Below are 21,354 nucleotides of genomic sequence, written 5' to 3'. Positions count from 1 at the left end.
TCTCTCCTTCACTTTCTCCCTTACATCCATTTTTGGCATTATGTTAAGTCAACCTTCTTCTATTTTTTGGCTTCCTTCTCAATCTCTCTATTTTTCCATATCTTCCCCTCCTCTCAGTCTATGTGCACCATCTCCTCTCTCTTTCTCCCTTATTCCCATCAATCCTAAACAGCATTTCTTCCATCTTTCTTCCCTTCCCTACTCCTCCCAACCCTATGCACCATCTCCTCCTTCCCTCTCTTTCTACCTCCCATGTTCCGACATCTCTGTCTTCCCCTTTCCTATGGACATCTTTCTTCTCTTCTTCCCCCCATTTGGTATCTCTATCCCCTCCTTCCCGCTATTGTGGTCTGGCATCTTTCTCTCCTCCTTCCTTTATCTGGCATCTCTCTCTCCTTCCTTCCCTCCCTTTCCCCGTGGTCTATTTCTCTTCCCCCCTTCCTGTGATCTGATATCACTATCTTCTCCTTCCTGCAATCTGGCATCTCTCTCTCTCTCTCCTTCTACTCTTCCTTTCTACCATTGTCTGGTATCTCTCTCTCCTTCCCTCCCCCTCCTCCTTCCAATGGTCAGGCATCTCTCTCCTTCCCATCCCCTTTTCCCATGTTCTGGTATCTCTCTCTCCTTCTTGCAGTCTGGCATCTCTCCCATTCTTCCCTTCTCTCCTTCCCCTACTATGGTCTGGCATCTCTCTCTCCTCCTTCCCTGGAATCTTTCTCCTTCCTTCCTTCCTTCCTGTGGTCCATCTCCCTCCTTCCCTTCCTCCCTTACCATGGTCTGCTGTCTCTCTCTTCGCAATCTGGCATATCTCTCTCCCCTCCTTCCCTTCCATTTCTGCACTGCATTTCTCTCCTTCCGTTTCCCCCTCCTGTGATCTGGCATCGCTGTCCTCCCCTTCCCTTCTTTTTTCCCCAGAGTTCTGGCATCTTCTTACCCTTTCCTCCCCATCTCCACAGTCCCAGCATCTCTGTAGTACCCTCTCCCTTCCCCTGTGGAGTCCAGCACTTTACCTTTTTTTTTTTTTTATTATTACTAGCATTGCAATCTTCGGGTCGCAGGCAGCGTGAGTGAAGTCAGTATGCTGTCTTTAGCGGCCCCGGAAGTTTTCCCTTTCTGTAGGGACAGGAAGCTGTAGCAAAGAGAAAGCTTCTGGGGCCGCCAAAGACAGTGCATTTACCTCACTCACGCTGCCTGCAGCTCCAAAGAGTGCAGCACAAAAAAAGGGCCAGTTTCCCCCCCCAGGGGGGGGGGATGAAATTCAAAACAGGCTCTGTGGGCAGACTCAGAAGTCTCAGAGAGCCATAATGTCCAGTCATTTCGGCGAAAAGGGTCATTTACAGATTAACTTCTTTCTTGACAAAATATGGTGGACAATTTTATGAGGATACCTGTCCATTTAAACTCAACTGAGATCACCAACTCCTTTCATAAAGATTTTGACTTTCAGTTAAAATTCCAAACAATGACCTACAAGTGAATGACCTCGTAACACTGTACTTCACCAAGTCTTCTAATCTTGATGGCCAAAACTTGTTCACTACACCAAAAGACCCTTGAGTATGAGGATCTCACTATATGCATAAGCCTTAAGTAAGGGAGAAATCCCTTATGCGATTCCTTACATTTTCTTTCTACTGTTAACCACTTCTGGAATGCAGTTTCCTCTGAGAGGATGTGCATACAATTGGGTAAGCTGCTGAGATAGCCGTGAACAGAGAGCAGCTCTCGCTCAAACAGAAGTATCTCGTCCACCAAATGACAAAAGAGGGCATCGTCGTACAGCAGGCAGGGAATGTCCGTCGCCAATTTCTCCAAGACCAGAGTCATCAATCCACGTGAAAACTCCAACTGAAACCAATCATGACAGAGTATCATGGGCATGTAATAAAACAGAGAATCTCAATATTTGCGATAAGCTTTATTTACTTTGGCTGCCATCTATAACTATCCAGGTCTGGAACTAGTAATGTATTAATTAATCCTCCTCTTATAAGAAACTAACCACCTCTTCTACAAAGCCGCACGGCAACAGCCCCGAAGCCTTTTAAATCTCTATGGGCTTTGGGGCTGTTGTCGCGTGGCAGCCGTTAGCGCAGCTTTGTAGAGGGGGTAGATTTTTTTCTTTTAACTGAACAATTTTCAGGTTCTTCAAACACACTAGCTATCCACTAACACTGTACAGTTATATAATCAAGTATCAGAAATATTATATCATTTCCTTTTTTTTAAAGCCCTCATCACACGCCAACTTCTCTCCCTTTTCCCTTGAAAAGTACCAAAAACAAATCAAATTTGAAAGATTATTATACCTCTCAAAATGATGCTCACCCCCTACCAATATAGTTTTAGAACCTTTCTCCCCTTGACTCCCTCTATTCCATCTTGCAGTTCCTTATCTGGAGGGGGGGATAACTAAGTAATAACGTCAAGTGGACACTTCCAAGTTGATTCTGCAGCATTTTCAGTAAGCTGGTGCCAACTTTTTGGAATGCTGAAGGTGGCAGTACAGCCCTCTGGGGAAGGAGGTGGTGTCGAAAGATGTATGACATCCTTCTACAATCAATTTGTGACCAAAGATGAATAACCTATCATCTGAAATTTTTTGCCCTTTGCACTTCAAATACACTTGAATAAGGTTGTAAAAGTATCCCTGGTGTGCTTTACGTACATTAATGCAGTTAGTAAAATAGTCTTAATTCTAAGTTCTTTGGGGCAGGGACATATACTGTACCCATGTTAGAACCCGTTTCAGCTCAGGCTTGGAAAGTTAAGGGACCAAACTCTAATCTTGACTTGAACCATTTAGTCGGGCTATTTTATACTGGAATATACACAAGCCTTCCAGGGCACAAGAATTACAAATGTTGAGCCAATGATGGTTCCATTTGCTAATTTACTAGAACAACTCTTAATGTTTCAAACATTTCCCCTGGGAACCACTACCAGACAGTTAACTAGCTTGATTTACTAGATCCTTCTGTAGGGTGCTATAGAGGACTCTCTCATTTGTTTTGCATATTCATTCAGCGACAGTCTCTATCCCCTCAGAACCATTTTATGATGCTTACCCTGGCATTCATTGAAGATCCTGCTTTGTCCAATATGGGCTGAATTCTCTCATCCAGAAACTTGGCATGGTTTCCAATCCACATGAGTACCTGGGTCAGGTACCACTCGGGCTATGAGGAGGAAGGGTAAGACAAATAAAAATATTATACGGCGGACTTCCAAACCACAGACTTTTAGAGAAAGATGCACAATTATCATCCTCCTTAACACTAATAGCAGTATCAATTTTGATGGTTTTTGGCATTTTGTTTTGTTATTTTTAAATTGTATATGTTTGGTTGTAATTTACCTTGTTTAAAGGCAGAAGATACACTATAACCTCAGTCTAAATCAGGGGTGGGCAACCCTGGTCTATGAGGGTCAAGATTTCCACAATGAATATGTATGAGATTAATCTGCATGTACTGTTTGTACTGAATTGCCCTTTTATACAGTTCTCAATCAGGGTTTCAGCCACTTCATAGCACAGAGATGGTTCTGGCTTTGTTGTTGGACCATTTATATATCTTACTCAGTAGAGGGCAAGGGGCACTGATATTACAATTCGATCTAAGCACTACTTCTGATCTAGTGGATCATGTGTTACTGTTAAATTGCTTAGATATAACTGGTATTTCTGGAATGGTGTATCATTGGTTTGAGAGTTTTATGCGATCTCGCAGGTGTGTTTTGGCGATATTCTTTCTGAAATGTGGAGTAATCTTTGTGGTGTCCCACAAGGCTCTCTGCTTTCCCCCAATTACTATTCAATGTTTATCTAGCTTCCTTGGTTACTAGATTGACTGGTTTAGATATTAAACATTTCAGTTATGCTGATGATATAACTGTTGTTCTCCCTGTGTCATCTGTACCGTTCTCTGAGCTTTTGATTGGATTAGAGAATTTAAGATGAAACTTATTCCAGAGAAACCTAAATTATTTTTTGCCACTCCCACTAAGCACACTAAAGATAATTTGAAATTGAATGGTATCATATATCCTATAAATCAAGCAATTAAAATTCTAGAAATGCATTTACACAGAACGCTAACAATGTTTTAAAAAGGTTTGGATAATTTCCTAAGAGACATCCATTGGCCATTATTGAGATGGCTTGGGGAAATCTACTGCTTATTCCTAGAATAAGCAGCATAAAATCTGTTTTACTACTTGAAATCTAGCTAGGTATTTGGGACCTGGGTTGGCCACTCTTGGAAATAGGATATTGGGCATGATGGGCTTTCAGTCTGTCCCAGTATGGAAATTCTTATGTTCTTATGTGCCCAGACTGAGGCAGTAGCTTGTAAGAGTTTTTTGTACTTTGAAGAAGCTTCAATAAATTAGATCATATATTGATGTTGCTTCATTTTAGTTGTTAGTTCAATTATTAATTATGAGCATTTTAGATTAATGTAATTATTTTGCAGGCCAGCAAAAGCATTTGTGCAAACTCTGTATTATTCAAAACACAGCTGCATGCTTGATTTTTAATTTTAAAAAATCCAATCATTTCACACCTTATTATTGTAAACTGCACTGGCTTCCTGTGGAAGCCAGGGTGGTCTTCAAATTTTGATGTATTTGTTATAAGGTGTTGCATAGCATAGCACCAGGGTACCTTGTTGACCGATTTCAGTTTGCCATTTCAAGACGTTCTTTGCGGAGGCCAACTGTGTTTGATCTTCTCTCCATGAAAGGTAGTCTTTCTAAAACTTATCTTCACTGACAGTTTTCCTACCAAGCTGCAATTTGGGAAAGGGATTTAGGACCTTTATTATTTAGTGTAAGTTCTTATTCCCATTTTAGGAAATTAATGAAAACTTTTTTGTGTGTTAAATATTTGATTGAATGATATTACGTAATTTGCTGCTGTTGTACAGTTTTTCTTTGAATTGTTAGCCGCATTGAACTTTTAAGGTATCGAGGGTTATAAATAAAATTTTATGCTCTCTCATATATATTCATTGTGGAAATCTTGAAAAGCTGACTAGGTTGTGGTCCTCATGGACCACTGGCCACCCCTGCTCTATCACTCTATCACTCTTTTCCCCTAAAGACTGAAGGGCCAATGCACACAGCTTAGCTCAGCTTTTACAGACAATTCTGTGCACTACTGGGAGTGCCCTGTGTTAAAAAGAGTTGTGTGCATGAGCTAACTGTGCATAGCCCATTTAAATGCCCTAATCATGAAAAAAATGGTTATTAAATGCAGATGCAGAAAACTGCACAGAAGTCTGAAAAGCTGCATGCAGGGTTTTGTAACACTAGGACTTTAACACAAGGCTTCAAAACGATTCAAAGTTTAGATCCTTTTTCTGCAATCAGTATTAGTGAAGATTTCATACCTGTTTTTAAGAATTTAAAAATAGCCTTACTGGATGAGACCAATAGTCCATCTAGCCCAGTATCCCACCTTCACGGAGGCCAAACCAAGTCACAAGTACCTGGCAAAAATCCAAATAGTAGCAGCATTCCATGCTACCAATCCAGGGCAAGCAGTGGCTTCTCCCATATCTGTCCAGGAACCTGTCCAAACCTTTTTTAAAGCCAGCAACATTAACCACGCTCTTACCACATCCTCTGGCAACGCATTCCACAGCTTAACTATTCTCTCAGTGAAAAAATATTTCCTCCTATTGGTTTTAAAAGATTCTCCCTGAAACTTCATTGTGGCTTGTCTCCTAGTCTTTGAAATTTTTGATGGAGTAAATAAATCGATCCACCTGTACCCATTCTACACTATTCAGGATTTTGGACACTTTGTTCATATCTTCCCTCAGCCGTCTCTTTTCCAAGCTGAAAAGCCCTATCCTCTTTAGTCTTTCCTCATACGACAGGAGTTCCATCCCCTTTATCATCTTGGTCGCTCTTCTTTTTACCATACTCATACAAGATTTTTTCTGACTTCACTGAAGGGGATGGGACAAAAAAAAAAGATAAAGATGAGAAGTGGAGGATGGAGTTTGTGCTGGAGTAAAGCGTAAAGTACTGGACTGCTGACAAAATTTACTGCAATAAAAATAATGTGAGGAATAATCATGTTTATGCACAGAATAGCATTCCAGCACATGCATAGATGTTTATCAGTGTACATTATCACCCTCATCCTATATATGGTGCTCAAAACTGCATGTACCCAATTTGCACATATAACTTAACTGATAAATAAAGCAATTAATGCCAATAACTGGCGCAGGTATCCACATGCAAATCCAAAGGGGGCGTGGCCATGGGTTTGATCAGGGAGTTCCTGGAATTTGCACACATTGTTGAATTTGGGAGCTTTCAGTTGGTGTAAAATCATACCCAAAATTTGCCGTGGATTCTGGCACCAAACACTATTCTAAAAATGGTACCTAACAGCGTTTATAGGACAGCGCTTAGAGTTAATTTTTTAATTTTATTCAGCACCCAAATTTGGGCACATTTTATGGAGCTGAGCGTGTCTGTGCTGAAATGCTATTCTGTGAACAAATATTGGATTTATAAAAATTGAATGCAAGGAAGAGCATTCCAGCAAATGTGTGGATGTCTGTACATTCAACCGAGCGCTAATACAATTTTTGGGGGTGTAATATATAACTTCTGCTAGCTCAGACCTGCGGGCACATGCATCTGCTACACTCTCCCTGTTAACACACATTTGGCTCCTACTGCTTTCTGCAATCAGAGAGAGATTTCTGGGTTTACAGAATTCAGCGTTTCAGTTTTTATATCCTTAGATCAGGCCTTCTCAAATCTTCTTTAGGATCAAGGAGAAAGAACTCTCTGCTGCTGACAACTACCCAGTCATGCCCACCAAAGAGTGCAAAAGGGCAAAGATTGATGAGAATAGAAATGACATTGATTTCTCCCATTTAACATCTTTTATACCTCCTTTAAGACCTATTATAAACGGAGGATGTTTTCTCATTCTGTATCTATAGACCAAAAAAAGCCTTGGAAGTCAATCCATCATCTCCTTCTCACAATGCATTGTCAATACTGCGCTTCCCATATCAGGGAGGCACCAGCAAAGAGAAATATCTTCATTAAAGACTAGCCTTTTTGTGTTGCTAATATTTTATATTTGTAAATCACTTTAATATCAGTATAGTAAGTTAATAAAACAAAACAAAAAAAAACCCATGGCTATCACCTGGGCCTGGATCCCCAGCAGTCTCTTTCCTTCTTAATCTAATCTAATCTAATCTAATCCTTAGGTTTGTATACCGCATCATCTCCACGTTCGTAGAGCTCGACGCGGTTTACAGTAGGAGAAATAGGAAGGAACTACAACAGAGAGTTAGAGGTAGAAGTGGGAAGAAAATTTACAGGACTTGGGATGCCAAGATATAAGAGTTTCCTTGATTCCTAAGTTGGAGGGAGACTTACATTAATCCTTCTAGCAGTCCTCAATCTCTCATCTCCAGCAGGTTCAGCTATTCCACAGCTCACCATCACTCCCACGTTTCACCCAGCCTCCTTCCCTTGATGGCTTGGGTTAACACAATGGCTGCTCCTTTCAAGGTAACACTACTTGGCTTAGAAAGTTTGAGCCCCATGGTATCTCAAGTCCCACCAGACAGACCACTGTGGACAGTTCAGGAACCATACAACTCAAACTCAAACCAAAGGGGAAAGCAATAGCTAAAGCGGGCCAAAACCAATTCTGGTGCCATAGGGAAATGTTTGGTCACCGTGATGACCTGGCAACCAGGATTCGTCAAGCAAGTGGAAAGGTCAAGAGAAAGCTGTCAGGCCACAACCACCTGAAAGAAAAATTCCTACAAATGCTGTTGTAAAAATCCACACCTTGCTTAAAACATTTGTCTGCCTGTTTCCTGTAAAATGGTATCTGAATCTCTTCTGGAGAGGGGAAAGCATGATCTGCACAGGCAGGAGAACAGGAGGAGAAGCAGGAAGAGCATATTTTTCTGGCAGCTGTTTTGGTTTTGTAAGTAGTTCATCTCTATTTCTGAGAGTCAAAGGAAAAAATCATTTAAATATAGTCCACAGAAATCAATTTACAGAAGACCATTAAGAACGAAGTACCTAACTCAACACAATAGGGACGTGTAATCACCTTACCTTTTGAAATGGAAACCAGACCACCAAAAAAACCTAAATTCTCAAAAAGGAACAGGCAGGCACAATTTCTGATTAGAAACTAGATTTTTTTTTTTTTTTTTGCTTAAAAGCAAAGATGTAGAAGATTTACAAACCTAGGAGCCCTTTTACTAAAGCTGCGGGAAAAGTGGTTGTAGCATGCCTCTTATATGGGTCTTTCCTATGCACCAAGGCCACTTGTACTCAGCCGGAAAATGGTGCACTTTCTCATTTTCTGAATTAATGGCCATGGGCTAATTTTGCCATTAGCGTGCGGCCATTAAAAAAAAGTTACCAATTAAGCCCCTACTGCCACCTATTTTTTAAGTGGTAAGGGCCCCTTTGCTAATCGATCAGCATGTGACAACTGTTTATTGTTTCTTAGAAGCTTCTATATCGCTACTATTGACTAGGGAGTCAATTATGAGCTTCAGTAAAGGTGTTATAATACATGAGATACATATATGTGTATCTTACCTATTTATACCATCTATATACGTATATTATAGTTACTGTTTCTGTATTGTCATATACTCGTCTTTCTTTGTATTATTTGTGAGTTCACCCTTTTGTGTTCCATGTGTGTGTGGGGGGTAGCCTGCTGTTTCTCCATGTTGCTATTCAATGCTTCGCACGCCAATTCGCATTGTGATGCCTACTCTCCAACCTCTAATACGTCCCTTAGAGGAAATTTAAAAAATATTTTTTTTTAATGTGCGTGTATGCGTGCAAAAGGGCAAAGTTACTTTGGGATGCCAGCACATGTCCCGCAGTAAGCTTTTTTTAATGTACGGCAAGCGCATATTAGCACGTATTGAAGTTTACTAATAGGATCCCCTAGATCAGGGGTAGGGAACTCCGGTCCTCGAGAAATGTATTCCAGTCGGGTTTTCAGGATTTCCCCAATGAATATGCATGACATCTATGTGCATGCACTGCTTTCAAAGCATAGTCAGTGGGGAAATCCTGAAAACCCGACTGGAATACGGCTCTCGAGGACCGGAGTTCCCTACCCCTGCCCTAGATTATTATTAGCTGCATGAGACAACTGGATAGTGTGAATCTTGGTGTCAGGTCAAAAGCGTGCCGGGACAAAGGCGCGAGCAGACAACTGAGCGCAGCGCGGAGGCGCGCGCCGAAGAAAAAGACTGTTTTTAGGGGCTACGACGGGGGGTATGGGGGAAACCCCCCCACTTTACTTAATACAGATCGCGCTGCGTTGTGGGGGGTTGTAACCCCCCACATTTTACTGAAAACTTAACTTTTTCCTTGTTTTTAGGGAAAAAGTTACGTTTTCACTAAAATGTGGGGGGTTACAACCCCCGAAACCCCCCCAACACCGCCGCGATATGTATTAAGTAAAGTGGGGGGGGCTCCCCAACAAACCCCCCGTCACAGCCCCTAAAAACAGTCTTTTTCTTCGGCGCGCGCCTCCATCTTGCGCTCAGTTGTCGGCGCGCGCCTTTGTCTTCCGCATTACTGACTATGAACCGTGAATCTTAGGCCCCCTGCAATGTATTGTGTGTACAAACACAAAATTTCCTTTGTGCCTTACCTAGATGCAACTAGAGATATTGAGGAAGGGTTCACAAAAATATTTAAGATATGTAACTATAGCAATGAAATATGTTTAACGCTACAGACTCAAGTTAGCAAATCACTTAAATGCATTACATTATAGTATATTTCTTTCTTTCTAAACCTGAGGCACAATGCAACAACAACAATTATGTGAAGAACAAATAAAAATGCAATAACATTAACATGAAAACATGCTGCCTTGAACTAGGCTAAGACCATAAACTTCTCAGAAGCACAGGATTTGAATAATGACTGCATATGTCCCAAGTCCAGAAACACTAAGACATTCTAAGTTATAAATATTATTTTAAGTGTGCAGATCATCCCTTCTTAATGCCAAACTTTTATATCAGAGTCACCTTCAAATGAAGGCTGAAAACCACAGCAAGTTATGCACAGAAAGCAAAAGGTTTTACATGCTCATGTACTGCCACTTACAGTGCTCCCTTGTGCGTGGTTTTATAAGTGGCAGCTTCAAAACTACTCCCCCCCCCTTTTTACAAAACCACGACAGCGGTTTTTAGTGCAAGCAAGCCGGGGCACTGAATGTTCTTCACTGCTCCCGATGCTTATGAGAACTCTCTGAGCGCCCAGAGCAGTGCAGAGCGTCGCATTTGCTGCACCAAGACTCGTTATCAAGGCTTTGTAAAGGGGGCCAAAAAGAGGTGTTTTCAAATAGGGAGGGGTGGAGGAAACAATTGACTGATGTCTTCACCATGATCTACAACTGTTTAAAAAAATATATTTTTCTATAGTTCCAATCGATTTTATGTTGAAATCTTTTTAATCGATATAATGCACTCTTAATCTATAGATTCAATAAGCATTCATTCATAAATGACCTTCTCTTTAACTCTTTCCTCCTTAGAAACCAGTCATCAGAATGCTAACTCGATCCTCAGATGCACCACTCCACGTTCAAACTGATTTCATTACGTTAAGCTTGATGTGCATTATCTTCACCGGATCAACTTTGTATATTAATTTATCATTTTTTTATTATATACTAATTATAAACTAAGTTATATATTTCAGTTATATAACTAAGTAATATATTTAAATATTTATTAAAGAATTAAAATATAGAAAGTTTATAATCTGAGGATCGAGTTAGCATTCTGATGACTGGTTTCTAAGGAGGAACAAGTTAAAGAGAAGGAAATCTTTTTAATAACATGGAATGACTGAAATTCCAACAGAACTCAGAATAACTAATATAGAACGTTCAGTGCAACATACAAGTAGTTCCAACCACTTCCATTTTTCAAAGCCTACCCTCCTATGCCCACAGTCCAGGCCAACTATGCTACTAGAGTCTTCCATGCCACTGCCTAAGCCTGCCTTTTACCCTTCTATTTCTCCTCTCCTCTCCCCGAAATAGAGGACTAACTCAGTGAGCTCATTCATTCCCTCACACTTGCATCTAAAGTGTTCAAAATGAAAACTGTAGGCTGCTCTTATCAATTTTATATATTCTTTAAAAATGTACTTCTCTTATAATTGAGGTGTTTGTTTGTTTTTAAAGAAGGATACGAGGTCTGTAATTTCAGTAGCTGACAGAAAAGCACCTCCAGGTTACTGTACAACTCTGAAGCACTGGCTGGTGAAGACAAGACAGAAGTCTGGGACTGCACTGGCCCAATAAATGGCCAGTGAAGTTGATTTAATATATCCTGAAAATCACTGCAATAAAAAAATTCACAACACATGAAATAGTATCAAGTGGCAAAATAATAAAAAAAGAAACCTATCAGGTTCTATTGCACTCTATACCTTGTTAGTTTATCCTTTAAGATTTTATGCCAGAATTTCACAGTAGACCTCATAAATCTTAACAGATGAGAACAAGATGACTCTTGAAGTTTAATGTCCAGTTCTGCCATGTATACCAGCGTATTAGCTGCCTCAGGGACATTATTGGTCATCAGGTATTGCTGAATACTGTCACTAAAGAAACACATTGTTTAAGTATGCAATTATCTGATCAAGTATGTCTACTAAAAATTAATCAATTTTGCGGGAGATATATAAAAGTTTAAAAAAGGACAAATTATGTCTTTACCTGATCATTTTCTTTTCTTTAGTCAATGATACACCCTATCCCTTCCTACAAGCAGGTGGAGATAGAGAAAACTGAATTCTGCCAGTGACATTTATTTATCCCATCCTCCCCAAAGAGCCCAGGACAGGTCAACAGAAACAATATACAGTTAACATGTTACAATTTGCCATAGTTACAGTACAAATTTTTTCAGGTACAAGTTTTTATCCTAACTCGACACTTATTAAGGATCTAATAATATACAGTTTACAGGTTAAAATTAGTTATAGAGCTCCTTTTACTAAGCTGCGAAAGCGTTTTTAGCTCACGCTAAACCCATGCTATGCAGCTAGAACTAACGCCAGCTCAATGCTGGCATTAGCGTCTAGCGTGCACCACAATTTAGCACGCGCTAAAACCACTATCACAGCTTAGTAAAAGGAGCCCATAGTTACAGTACAAGATTTTTCAATATCAGTTTTTATTCTAACACGACACATATCGAGGATCTTGTATCAATATACATTTCTTTGTAATCTATTGGTCGTGGGCTGGAGAGTTAGGCGAATAGGTATGTTTTTATTGCTTTCCTAAAGGTTTAGGAGACCTTCAAGAGATCTAATCTGTGGGGGCAGTTGATTTCAGTGGCTCGGTATGAAGTGGGAGTAGGAACATCGTTTGGTAGTTTGCAGTTGAAGGGCATGGTCAGGGGGCGTTTTGAGGCTTATTTCATCTTGGGAGCAAAGGGACCTATTTGGTACGTATGGAGGAAGCTATCCTGGCGCCATGTTGTGCAAGGAATTGAACGCTAGCATCAGGCCCTTAAAGACATCAACAGCATAAGATAGAGTGCTCTCTGGAACAATCCAATATGCATCTGCCCAAGCAACAACAAGTCGCTTTGTAATGCACCCATACCTCATCAACCACTGCAGCTGCAATGATAATCAAGGGAACAAAACACCACACTCGCTATCCTGCATATACCAGGATAAAGTCATATCAAGGGAACCTGTATGGCTGCCAATCACAAAATTAAGTTCTCTCTTTTTTTTGGAAGCACTGAAAAAGTAATACAAAACACACCGAGAACTCAGGGCCAAGATCCTCTATGGGTGGGCATTCAGAACAGTGTTGGTAACTTTAAAGAAAATAAAATTAAGATCAGCTAAAACATAATTTCTCCTTCCTTAGCATTAGTTCCACTGTTCTGAACAAGATGTACCAAAGCAGGATTATTGGGCAGGGAAAGAAAGGCTCCCTGAATGATGGCTCTGCCAAAGTCCAGGTGAGCACTGGCTACCTTGTTCGATCAGTAGTGCTTAGCAAAGGAATGAAACAACAACAAGGTTGCCGCACCTCAAATCTCCTCAGGGTATACCACCTAGGTCTCCACCTAGGAAGTGCCCTGAGTCCTAGTAGAGTGGGTAGCCCCTGAGGCACCAGATGATTCTTGCTAAAGTAAGTGGACTCAATAACCGCCTTAATCCACCTCACAACAGAGGCCTTCAAGGCTCCCTGGCCCTTATGAGGTCCATGGAAAGATACAAACAGATGGTCTGAGAGACGAAACTTGTTTGTCTCCTTGGACATACCCAAGTAGAATGGAATGGAGACACTACCTTCAGAAGAAAGAATGGTACTGTGTGCAAGGTCATGGAATCCTCCAAAAAGAGATAGGGATGCTGACCTGACAGGGACTGCAATTCTGAGACCCTCCTAACAGAGGTGATGGCCACCAAAAATAGCATCTTTAGGGTAAGATTCTCTATGGAAGCTCAAATTGAGCCTTAGACAGCGCCTGGACTACCAGATTGAGGTCCCAATTCCTCAGAAATGGAGGGGCGTTTCTTTTTGAGAATCACCCAGGGAGGTCATTTTAATATTAATGACCTCGTTATGCTTCAGTTTTAATATTAATTACCTCATTGTATTACATTTGCTTAGTACAATTAGAAGCTGCTAAAAAGCAAGGAAAAAGAGAACAGCGAGCTGTTTTAGTAGTAATCGGGCAGTAAAATACATGCATTTAACAATAGATTAATAGCGCCATTGTTAAATGCACAGTGACTTTAGAGAATCTGGCGCATAATTTTTTCTTAATTGTAAGAGTTGGGAATTTATGGTAATGTCTGAAGTTGGATATTATTCCAATAAGATTAAAGCAAAAGAATAAGGAAAAGTAGCAGCCATGAAATTCCTAGTTGTAAAGGATAAAAGCCTAACAGGTGGGTAGTAATGTTGCACTTGATAATTGAAGGCATTTTGGCTATTAGATACAGGATCCAGCTATCCATGAGGCTTTTTTGTTTCATTCTGCTCTTGAAGCAATGTTAGTGACTATAGTGCCATTCTATCCACATGATCACTTTTTGAATCAGTTTTTGGCGTGCTAATGTTATCTGGTGGTTCTCTAAGGGCTGCTAAAGTGCCTTTTTTCATCAAGTATTTATCTTTCACATGTGCAAATGGTTATTCATGTGAAGTGGAGTTTTTTGCCATATGAAGCATAACTGAGGCTTTTTCGCCACTTCTTTTTTGGTTTTCTATTTGTGACTGAGTGAGTGTAGTGTGTATGTGGCCTTGCAGTATCGTAGAATCCCTGGCTTGCTCCCTATAGGGTATTGATTGAGTTCAAAGAGTGTTTGTACGTGCCCTTTTCCTGAGTTGTGACAGGAGTCTGTTGTATCACTTAAACTCCCAGGCAGATTAAATTAATTTTAAGAACTTGCATTCTGCCTTTTTCAAAATTACTGGAACAAACTTAACCCTCCTTTCACAAAAGCATAGTGTGACTTTTAGAGCCAGGAGCGGCAGTAACAACTCAGACACTCATAGGAATTCTATGAGTGTTGGAGCTGTTACCGCCGAGACCAGCACTAAAAACCACACTATGCTTTTGTAAAAGGTGGGGGGTTTAGCTCAAAGTCAAATACATCTGATCTAATGAAAAACAAGAAGTTAAACTGACTAGAACAGTATAAAAACAATTAGAAAAATCACTCCTCCCCCAGTCCCTCACTATACCTTAATTCTTCTATTTGTGAAATCCACTTTAAGTAAGAAAGGTATCGTTCAGCTTCTTCTATTTGGACAATCAATGTACTAAGATCCTTCATCCATGGTTCAGCAGTCAACATGTGATTACTGATTGACTTTGACAAAAGAATTTCTTCCTCCACGAGATGATTTAGAAACTTTTTGGAGTCCTCTGCATTCTTTAAAGCATCTTGAATCCTCTTAGGGACTTCAGATGAAACTGCGAGAACCTAACAAAAACATGAAGCAATTCTGATCAAACAAAAAAAAGATATAAAAAGGACACCACTATTACTGGTATCTATGCTGATAACTTGGTGACTTCCTAATACATAAAAATGCTAGAACTGGAAACTATCAGCTAACTAGATACCTCCTACCCCAACCCTGAATAGGGACCTTAAAACTTTCCCAATCCTGCCCATTAACACTATAACTTTAAATCCAGTCCTGACTGAGTGTCCTTTTGCAATCATTCTGAAAGGGAAAGATATGATTCTTATGATTGGAATATTGCTTTACAGAGTGTGTAAAGAGTAATTCTATAACAGGTCATCTAGGTTAAAAGAGCAAGAAAACATCAATTTTGAGGCTATTTCATTAAGATACATTTATGTATTTTATGAAAAAGCCTCATAAAACCTGCACAATCTCGGCTAAAATGCACACCCATGCATCTACATCTGCTTGGAGCTGATATAAACGTGCACAGGTTAAAATACAAGTGTAAATGTTTATAATATGCATAATTTTATGGCTCACCCTGTGCTCTACCCAAACTACACTATACTCATAACACACCTACAGGTATCTCATGTAAAAGTAGGGGTCTCATTGTACTTTTATTTATTTATTTAAAAATGTATATACCGCATACAACTATGTGGTTTCCATATGACATACATAGAATCTTGTTTCCCTCCAATTATCACGTATAACATAGACATATTGAGACAACATCGTTAATCATCCTTGTTATAATAGGGATAAAGCACAAATTAAACCAATTCAGAAGTACAAACAAGCTTTAAATCATACTTCAATGTCAGAAAAAAAACCAATAACCTGTGAAGTAGTTTTAAAAGAATATTTAGGTACCAAAAAAATCTTTTATAAAATTAACCCCACAATGTTTAATCACTACTCTTTGAAGGAGACTTGGGGGTAATAGTGGATAAGACAATGAAGCCGTCAGCACAGTGCGCAGTTGCCGCTAAGAGAGCGAATAGAATGCTAGGTATAATCAAGAAGGGTATTACAACCAGATTGAAAGAAGTTGTCCTGTCATTGTATCGGGTGATGGCATGTCCGCATCTGGAGTACTGCGTCCAATATTGGTCGCCGTACCTTAAGAAGGATATGGCGATACTCGAGAGGGTTCAGAGAACAGCGACACATTTGATAAAGGGTATGGAAAACCTTTCATACACTGAGAGACTGGAGAAACTGGGGCTCTTTTCCCTGGAGAAGAGGAGAATTAGAGGAGATATGATAGAGACTTACAAGATCATGAAGGGCATAAAAAAAGTAGATAGGGACAGGTTCCTCAAACTTTCGAAAATTACAAGAACGAGAGGGCATTTGGAAAAGTTGAAAGGGGACAGATTCAAAACCAATGCTAGGAAGTTTTTCTTCAACCAATGGATAATGGACACCTGGAATGCGCTTCCAGACGGCGTGATAGGACAGAGTATGGTATTAGGGTTCAAGAAGGGATTGGACAATTTTCTGAAGGAAAAGGGGATAGAGGGCACAGATAGAGGACTACTACACAGGTCCTGGACCTGTTGGGCACGATGGACCTCTGGTCTGACCCAGCAGAGGCACTTCTTATGTTCTTATGTAGTCAAGACAGACAGGATACAAACAATTTAAAAAACATCAATTTGATTTTATTCACTGTAACGTGGAGGCAGTTTTGTGTTTCTTTTCTTTTATTATTATTCTGTTGTATACTAACAAGAACTTTGCAGATAGTGTGGTATAAAGTTTGAGGAGTGGAGAAGTAGCCTAATGATTAAAGCAGAGGGCTGAGAACTTGGGGAATTGGGTTCAATTCCCACTGCAGTTGCTTGTGACCCTTGGCAAGTCACCTAACCCTCCATTGCCCCAGATACAAAACTTAGATTGTGAGGCTATTAGGGACAGAAGTACCTACATACCATAAACTGCTTTAATTGTACCCATAGAAGGGACAGGGGAAAGGGATTGGGACTTGTGTACCACCACCTTTTTGTAGTTTTACAACCACACACACAGTAGCTTACTTACAGGTACTTCAAGCATTTTCCTTATCTGTCCCGGTGGGCTCACAATCTATCCAATGTACTTGGGGCAGTAGAGAATTAGGTGACTTGCCCAGGGTCACAAGTAGGAATGCGAGGTTTGAACCTACAACCTCAGAGTGCTGAGGTTGTAGCTCTAAAACCACTATGGCACAAAAGTAGGATATTAAGTCCATGAAAATAAATAAATAAAAATTAGAGTTAAGGAAGTTTAGGAACTTGCCTCAATAATCTTTCTAGTAAATAGGTACATCATTCCTGAACCTATGGGTAGTCAATCCCTGATCACGAGATCCTGTGTAGGGAGCCTCATTTACATTTTTCTGCTCTGTCTCCCATCCTTTTGGGTTGTCCTTCAATTCCTCAGTTTGTATCAAAGCAGATGGTCAGGAGCAGTGTAGGTTTGAACCCACAACTTCAGGGTGCTGAGGCTGTAGCTTTAGCCACTGTGCCACTGCATTGCTTATAATAGAGATGATAATAATGTATTCTTTGCTACACAGAAGTGTTTGAGATAGATATTTCCTTGATTAATATCTGCAGACCCAGTCAGATATCAGTAATATTGCAATCTAGCCTTCTTTGAAGGAACTTTTCAATCAGACTGAGCAATTCATTTTCTGCCAATCCATTAAAAAAGGGAGGGGGGAAAGTGTGGCACAGTGGTTAAAGCTACAAACTCAGCACCCTGAGATTATGGGTTCAAACCCACACTGCTCTCTGTGACAGTCACCTAATCCCTTCCCCCCTTTGCCCCAAGTACATTAGATAAATTGTGAGCCCACTGGGACAGACAGGAAAAAATGCTTGAGTACCTGAATAAATTAATTTAAACCATTCTGAGGTCTCCTGGGGGAAAAGTATAGAAAATTGAATGAATAAATAAATTGTAGAGTAAGTTGCATTCATTGTACTTATGTTACTTTCACTCAAAAAGTATTATGTTAAGCAATAACTTTGTTACTTAGGCAATTTTTAATGTATTCTTCACTATACTTTTACTTAATTATTTTTACTTTAGTACTTTGAATAATCATTAGTTTTTCTAAAACGCACCATGATATACAAACACAAAGAGCACTTATTATACAGTCCAATCCAGCCACTATTTTTTTTTGAAAACCGATGCACAATGGTTAAAAAAAAAAGATAAAATAATTTCTAATTGTTCGCCAGTTATCAATGCAGTCAACAGCTATTTTAAATCCTATCACCAATTGTATTAGCCATATTTTCTATTGAAATAGTATCCTTTTACAAACGTCTTTACCTTTAACACTCGGTACTGGGCTGGTAGGTAACTAAAGCTTTGTTTTTTAAATCCACAAACTCACTTACTTGCTCCTCGAGTTGTCTATTCTCTTCCGAGAGGGTCTCTATGAGCTTGCCAAGTTTTTTCAAAGACTGCAGATCGTTGCCTACTTCTCTCTCCACCAATTCAGCGACGTACTGAGGGACATCATGGCGACTGCAGTCGCTGCTTTTGCCGACAGCTTGCTGGTCCTCCTCGCGCGCAACATTTGCACCTGCAGCGTTGGCAGCCATGTGCACCCCCCTCCTCCGTCAACAGCTTCCCACCCCCCGCTGTCAACTAGCTAGAACACATCAAACCTCCTCCTCTTCCTCCGCCCCTAACCCGGAAGTAAACCCTACAACTAGCCAGTCAGAGCCCAGCATTTGCTTCTCGCCGGAAGTATGCGGCAACGCGATAAAAAAAAAAAACACTCCAGGGCGAACTCTCTCGTTGTCCCTCGGGACACCTAAGTGAAAATAGCGTTCTGTGCACTGATGGTTGAGGTCGTGGGTGTCTCGTCAGCTCAGCAACCTTGGAGTAATCTTTGACTTACCATTCCTCTTCACAGACTGCCAAACCCTGTGGTTTATTACTCTACGATATCGCTAAAATAACAACAATTTATTATTTCTATAGTGAACATAAGAAATGCCTTCACCGGATCAGACCGAGGTCCATCCTGTCCGGCGATCCGCGCACGCGGCGGCCCATTTAGGTACTCCTTTTTGGAGACCGGGATTCCCCGAATTCCTCAATACAATTCGCCAGAAGGTGTGCATCCAACTTGCGCTTGAAACTCGGAACAGTAGTTTCCGCCACAACTTCCTCCGGGAGAGCATTCCAAACTCCAACTACTCGCTGTGTGAAACAGAACTTCCTAACATTTGTCCTAAACCTGCTGCCACTCAGTTTCAGGCTATGATCCCCTGTGCGTGTCACCTCCGAAAATGTTAGTAATGCTGTTTCCTGGTCTATTTTATGAATCCTTTTAATATTTTAAAGGTCTCTATCAAATCCCCTCTCAATCATGTAAGAGACAGACCCTACTCAGAGAAGCAAATAATCTAATTATTACAGACACAGAGAGGGGGCTAAAAGATGGTAGGGAACTACTGAGGGAATGACAGACTGATATGTTGGTTGGGTTAGTATTGAAATGCAGCTTCAAATAATTGGGGTTCCAGTCTGGCTTTGAATACTGCCAGAGATAGAGCCTGACCCAAGCCAGGGAGGTTGTGTCTTCGCAAAAAGCAAATTCGACCATGTCTCACCGCTTTTGTCCAAGCTCCACTGGCTTCCGATAATCTCCAAAGTCCACTTCAAATGTGCCTGCCTTACTTTCAAGATCCTACATGGCATCCTCCCCCCCCCCCCCCTTTATTCCTCTTTCTTGGAATTCCTCAAACCCCAATTCCACCAGATCCACCCAAAAACAGAAACTCTCCTTTCCCTCTCTAAAAGGCGTCTCCCTTGTAGGAAAACTAGGTTCCTCCATCCCTTTTAGAATCACTGAGCTCTGGAACAACCTTACCTCCCCTCTTAGGAATCTGAGCTCCGTCCAACTCTTCCATAAACATCTGAAAACCTGGTTATTCTCAAAAATGTAACTCTTCCTCCCTCTCTGATTATTCTAGTCCTCTAAATTTCCTCTTCATCCTTCCCTCCTCTGGAGTTCCTTTCTACCCTAACTCCTGTTAACTGTGTCAAGCTTTGCAAATGTAGAGATGATGCGGTATACAAACCTAAGGTTTAGTTTAGTTTCCTTTCTAAGCGCAGTGCCAAGCATAGGCAGCAGAACACTTTTTTGTTTGGGTGGGCCCAAAAGCTCTGGCCCAGACCCACCCAAACTCTGCCCTTAACTCCATCCCCATAATAATAATACTAATTGTAATGCAATGTCTTCTATCCATTTTTCATATACACACAATATAATCTTATTAATACATAATGGTAACCACAAAATTTAAAAAACACAAAGCACATTGTACGCAGAGATAATGTTAATTATAATTTATATTCGGGGGGTTTTCAAAGATGTCAAGGCAAATGACTTTAAAATATGCCATGTCACCTCAGTAACAACTATAGAAAAATAGACAAATACAGTGTTCCCCTGCAGATTTGCGGTCAGCGGTTCGGGTTATTCACAGTATTTTCTGACCTTCAAATGACCGAGCAAGAGAGGGCAGATGGAGCGCCGACAAGTGAAGGAAATCACTCGCTGAATGCCCGACCACCTCTTCCTGTACTAAAGTCGGGCCTTACCAATCAGGAGCTGCGTGTCTCCCTCTCTCTCCCTCCTCTGTTATGATCTTCCATTTCTCTGTTCTTCCTTAGGGTTTCTCCCCCTGTCTGCACCTCTCATAGTCCAGCATCTGCCTCCTGTCTTCCCCCTTTTGTCCAGGCCTCTCTCTCTTCTGCTTACAACCCCCTCCCTCTCTCTTATGATCTCTTTGTTCTTTCTGAGGGTCTCTTCCCCTCTGTCTCTTCTGTCTGCACCTCCCATAGTCCAAAATCTGCCTCCTGTCTTTCCCCTTTGGTCCAGGCCTTTCTCTCTCTCCGTCTTTCTTCTGCTTACACCCCACCCCCGGTCTTTCTCTACCTCTCCCCTTCCTCCCTCCTTCCTATGTCCCCCTGCCTTCCAGCCTTTGTCCCACTTCCTCCCCCGAAGCCAGCCAGCCTGCCTCCCTCCCGCACCAAAGCCTGGCCTACCCACCGCGATTCTTCCTTCCCCCGGTCCGCCACCAAAGCCAGTCTGCCTCCCTAATTTCCTGCCGCACCGAAACCTGGCCTACCCGCCGCTGATTCTTCCTTCTCCCCACATGGTCTGCCGCTGCTGCAACAAAGCCAAGAAGGGAAGAGGCAGGCACGTGCAGCAGTATTGGCCCACAAGCCTTCACCCGTCAATTCATAACTTAACTGCATACAAACAGTCTATAATCATGAAATTCAGCCACAAAAATGTTTGTTAGAGAATC

General features: G+C 41.0%; 1 protein-coding gene across 5 annotated transcripts in view; it reads right to left on the bottom strand.

The window, feature by feature from the left end:
• Positions 1–18,681, bottom strand: part of RINT1 (RAD50 interactor 1) — a 48,940-nt gene extending 30,259 nt beyond the window's left edge. For 2 of the 5 annotated variants that reach the window (XM_033957906.1, XM_033957907.1), the window contains exons 1-7: positions 18,421–18,681; positions 14,786–15,027; positions 11,491–11,664; positions 11,251–11,400; positions 7,843–7,999; positions 3,069–3,179; positions 1,623–1,848 (exon numbers count right to left, since the gene is read on the bottom strand). In XM_033957906.1, coding sequence (XP_033813797.1) covers positions 1,623–1,848; positions 3,069–3,179; positions 7,843–7,999; positions 11,251–11,400; positions 11,491–11,664; positions 14,786–15,027; positions 18,421–18,627 — 1,267 coding nt within the window. In that variant the 5' untranslated portion in view covers positions 18,628–18,681. The remainder of the gene's footprint in view (positions 1–1,622; positions 1,849–3,068; positions 3,180–7,842; positions 8,000–11,250; positions 11,401–11,490; positions 11,665–14,785; positions 15,028–18,420) is intronic. The other 3 variants (XM_033957908.1, XM_033957909.1, XM_033957910.1) reach the window with 2 other exon arrangements.
• Between the last annotated feature and the right edge of the window lie 2,673 nt (positions 18,682–21,354).

The sequence above is a fragment of the Geotrypetes seraphini genome, chromosome 9, assembly GCF_902459505.1.
Source record: "Geotrypetes seraphini chromosome 9, aGeoSer1.1, whole genome shotgun sequence".
NCBI classification, from domain to species: domain Eukaryota; kingdom Metazoa; phylum Chordata; class Amphibia; order Gymnophiona; family Dermophiidae; genus Geotrypetes; species Geotrypetes seraphini.
Note: the sequence above shows the minus strand (reverse complement) of the source record. Positions and strands in the feature narration are given on the sequence as shown.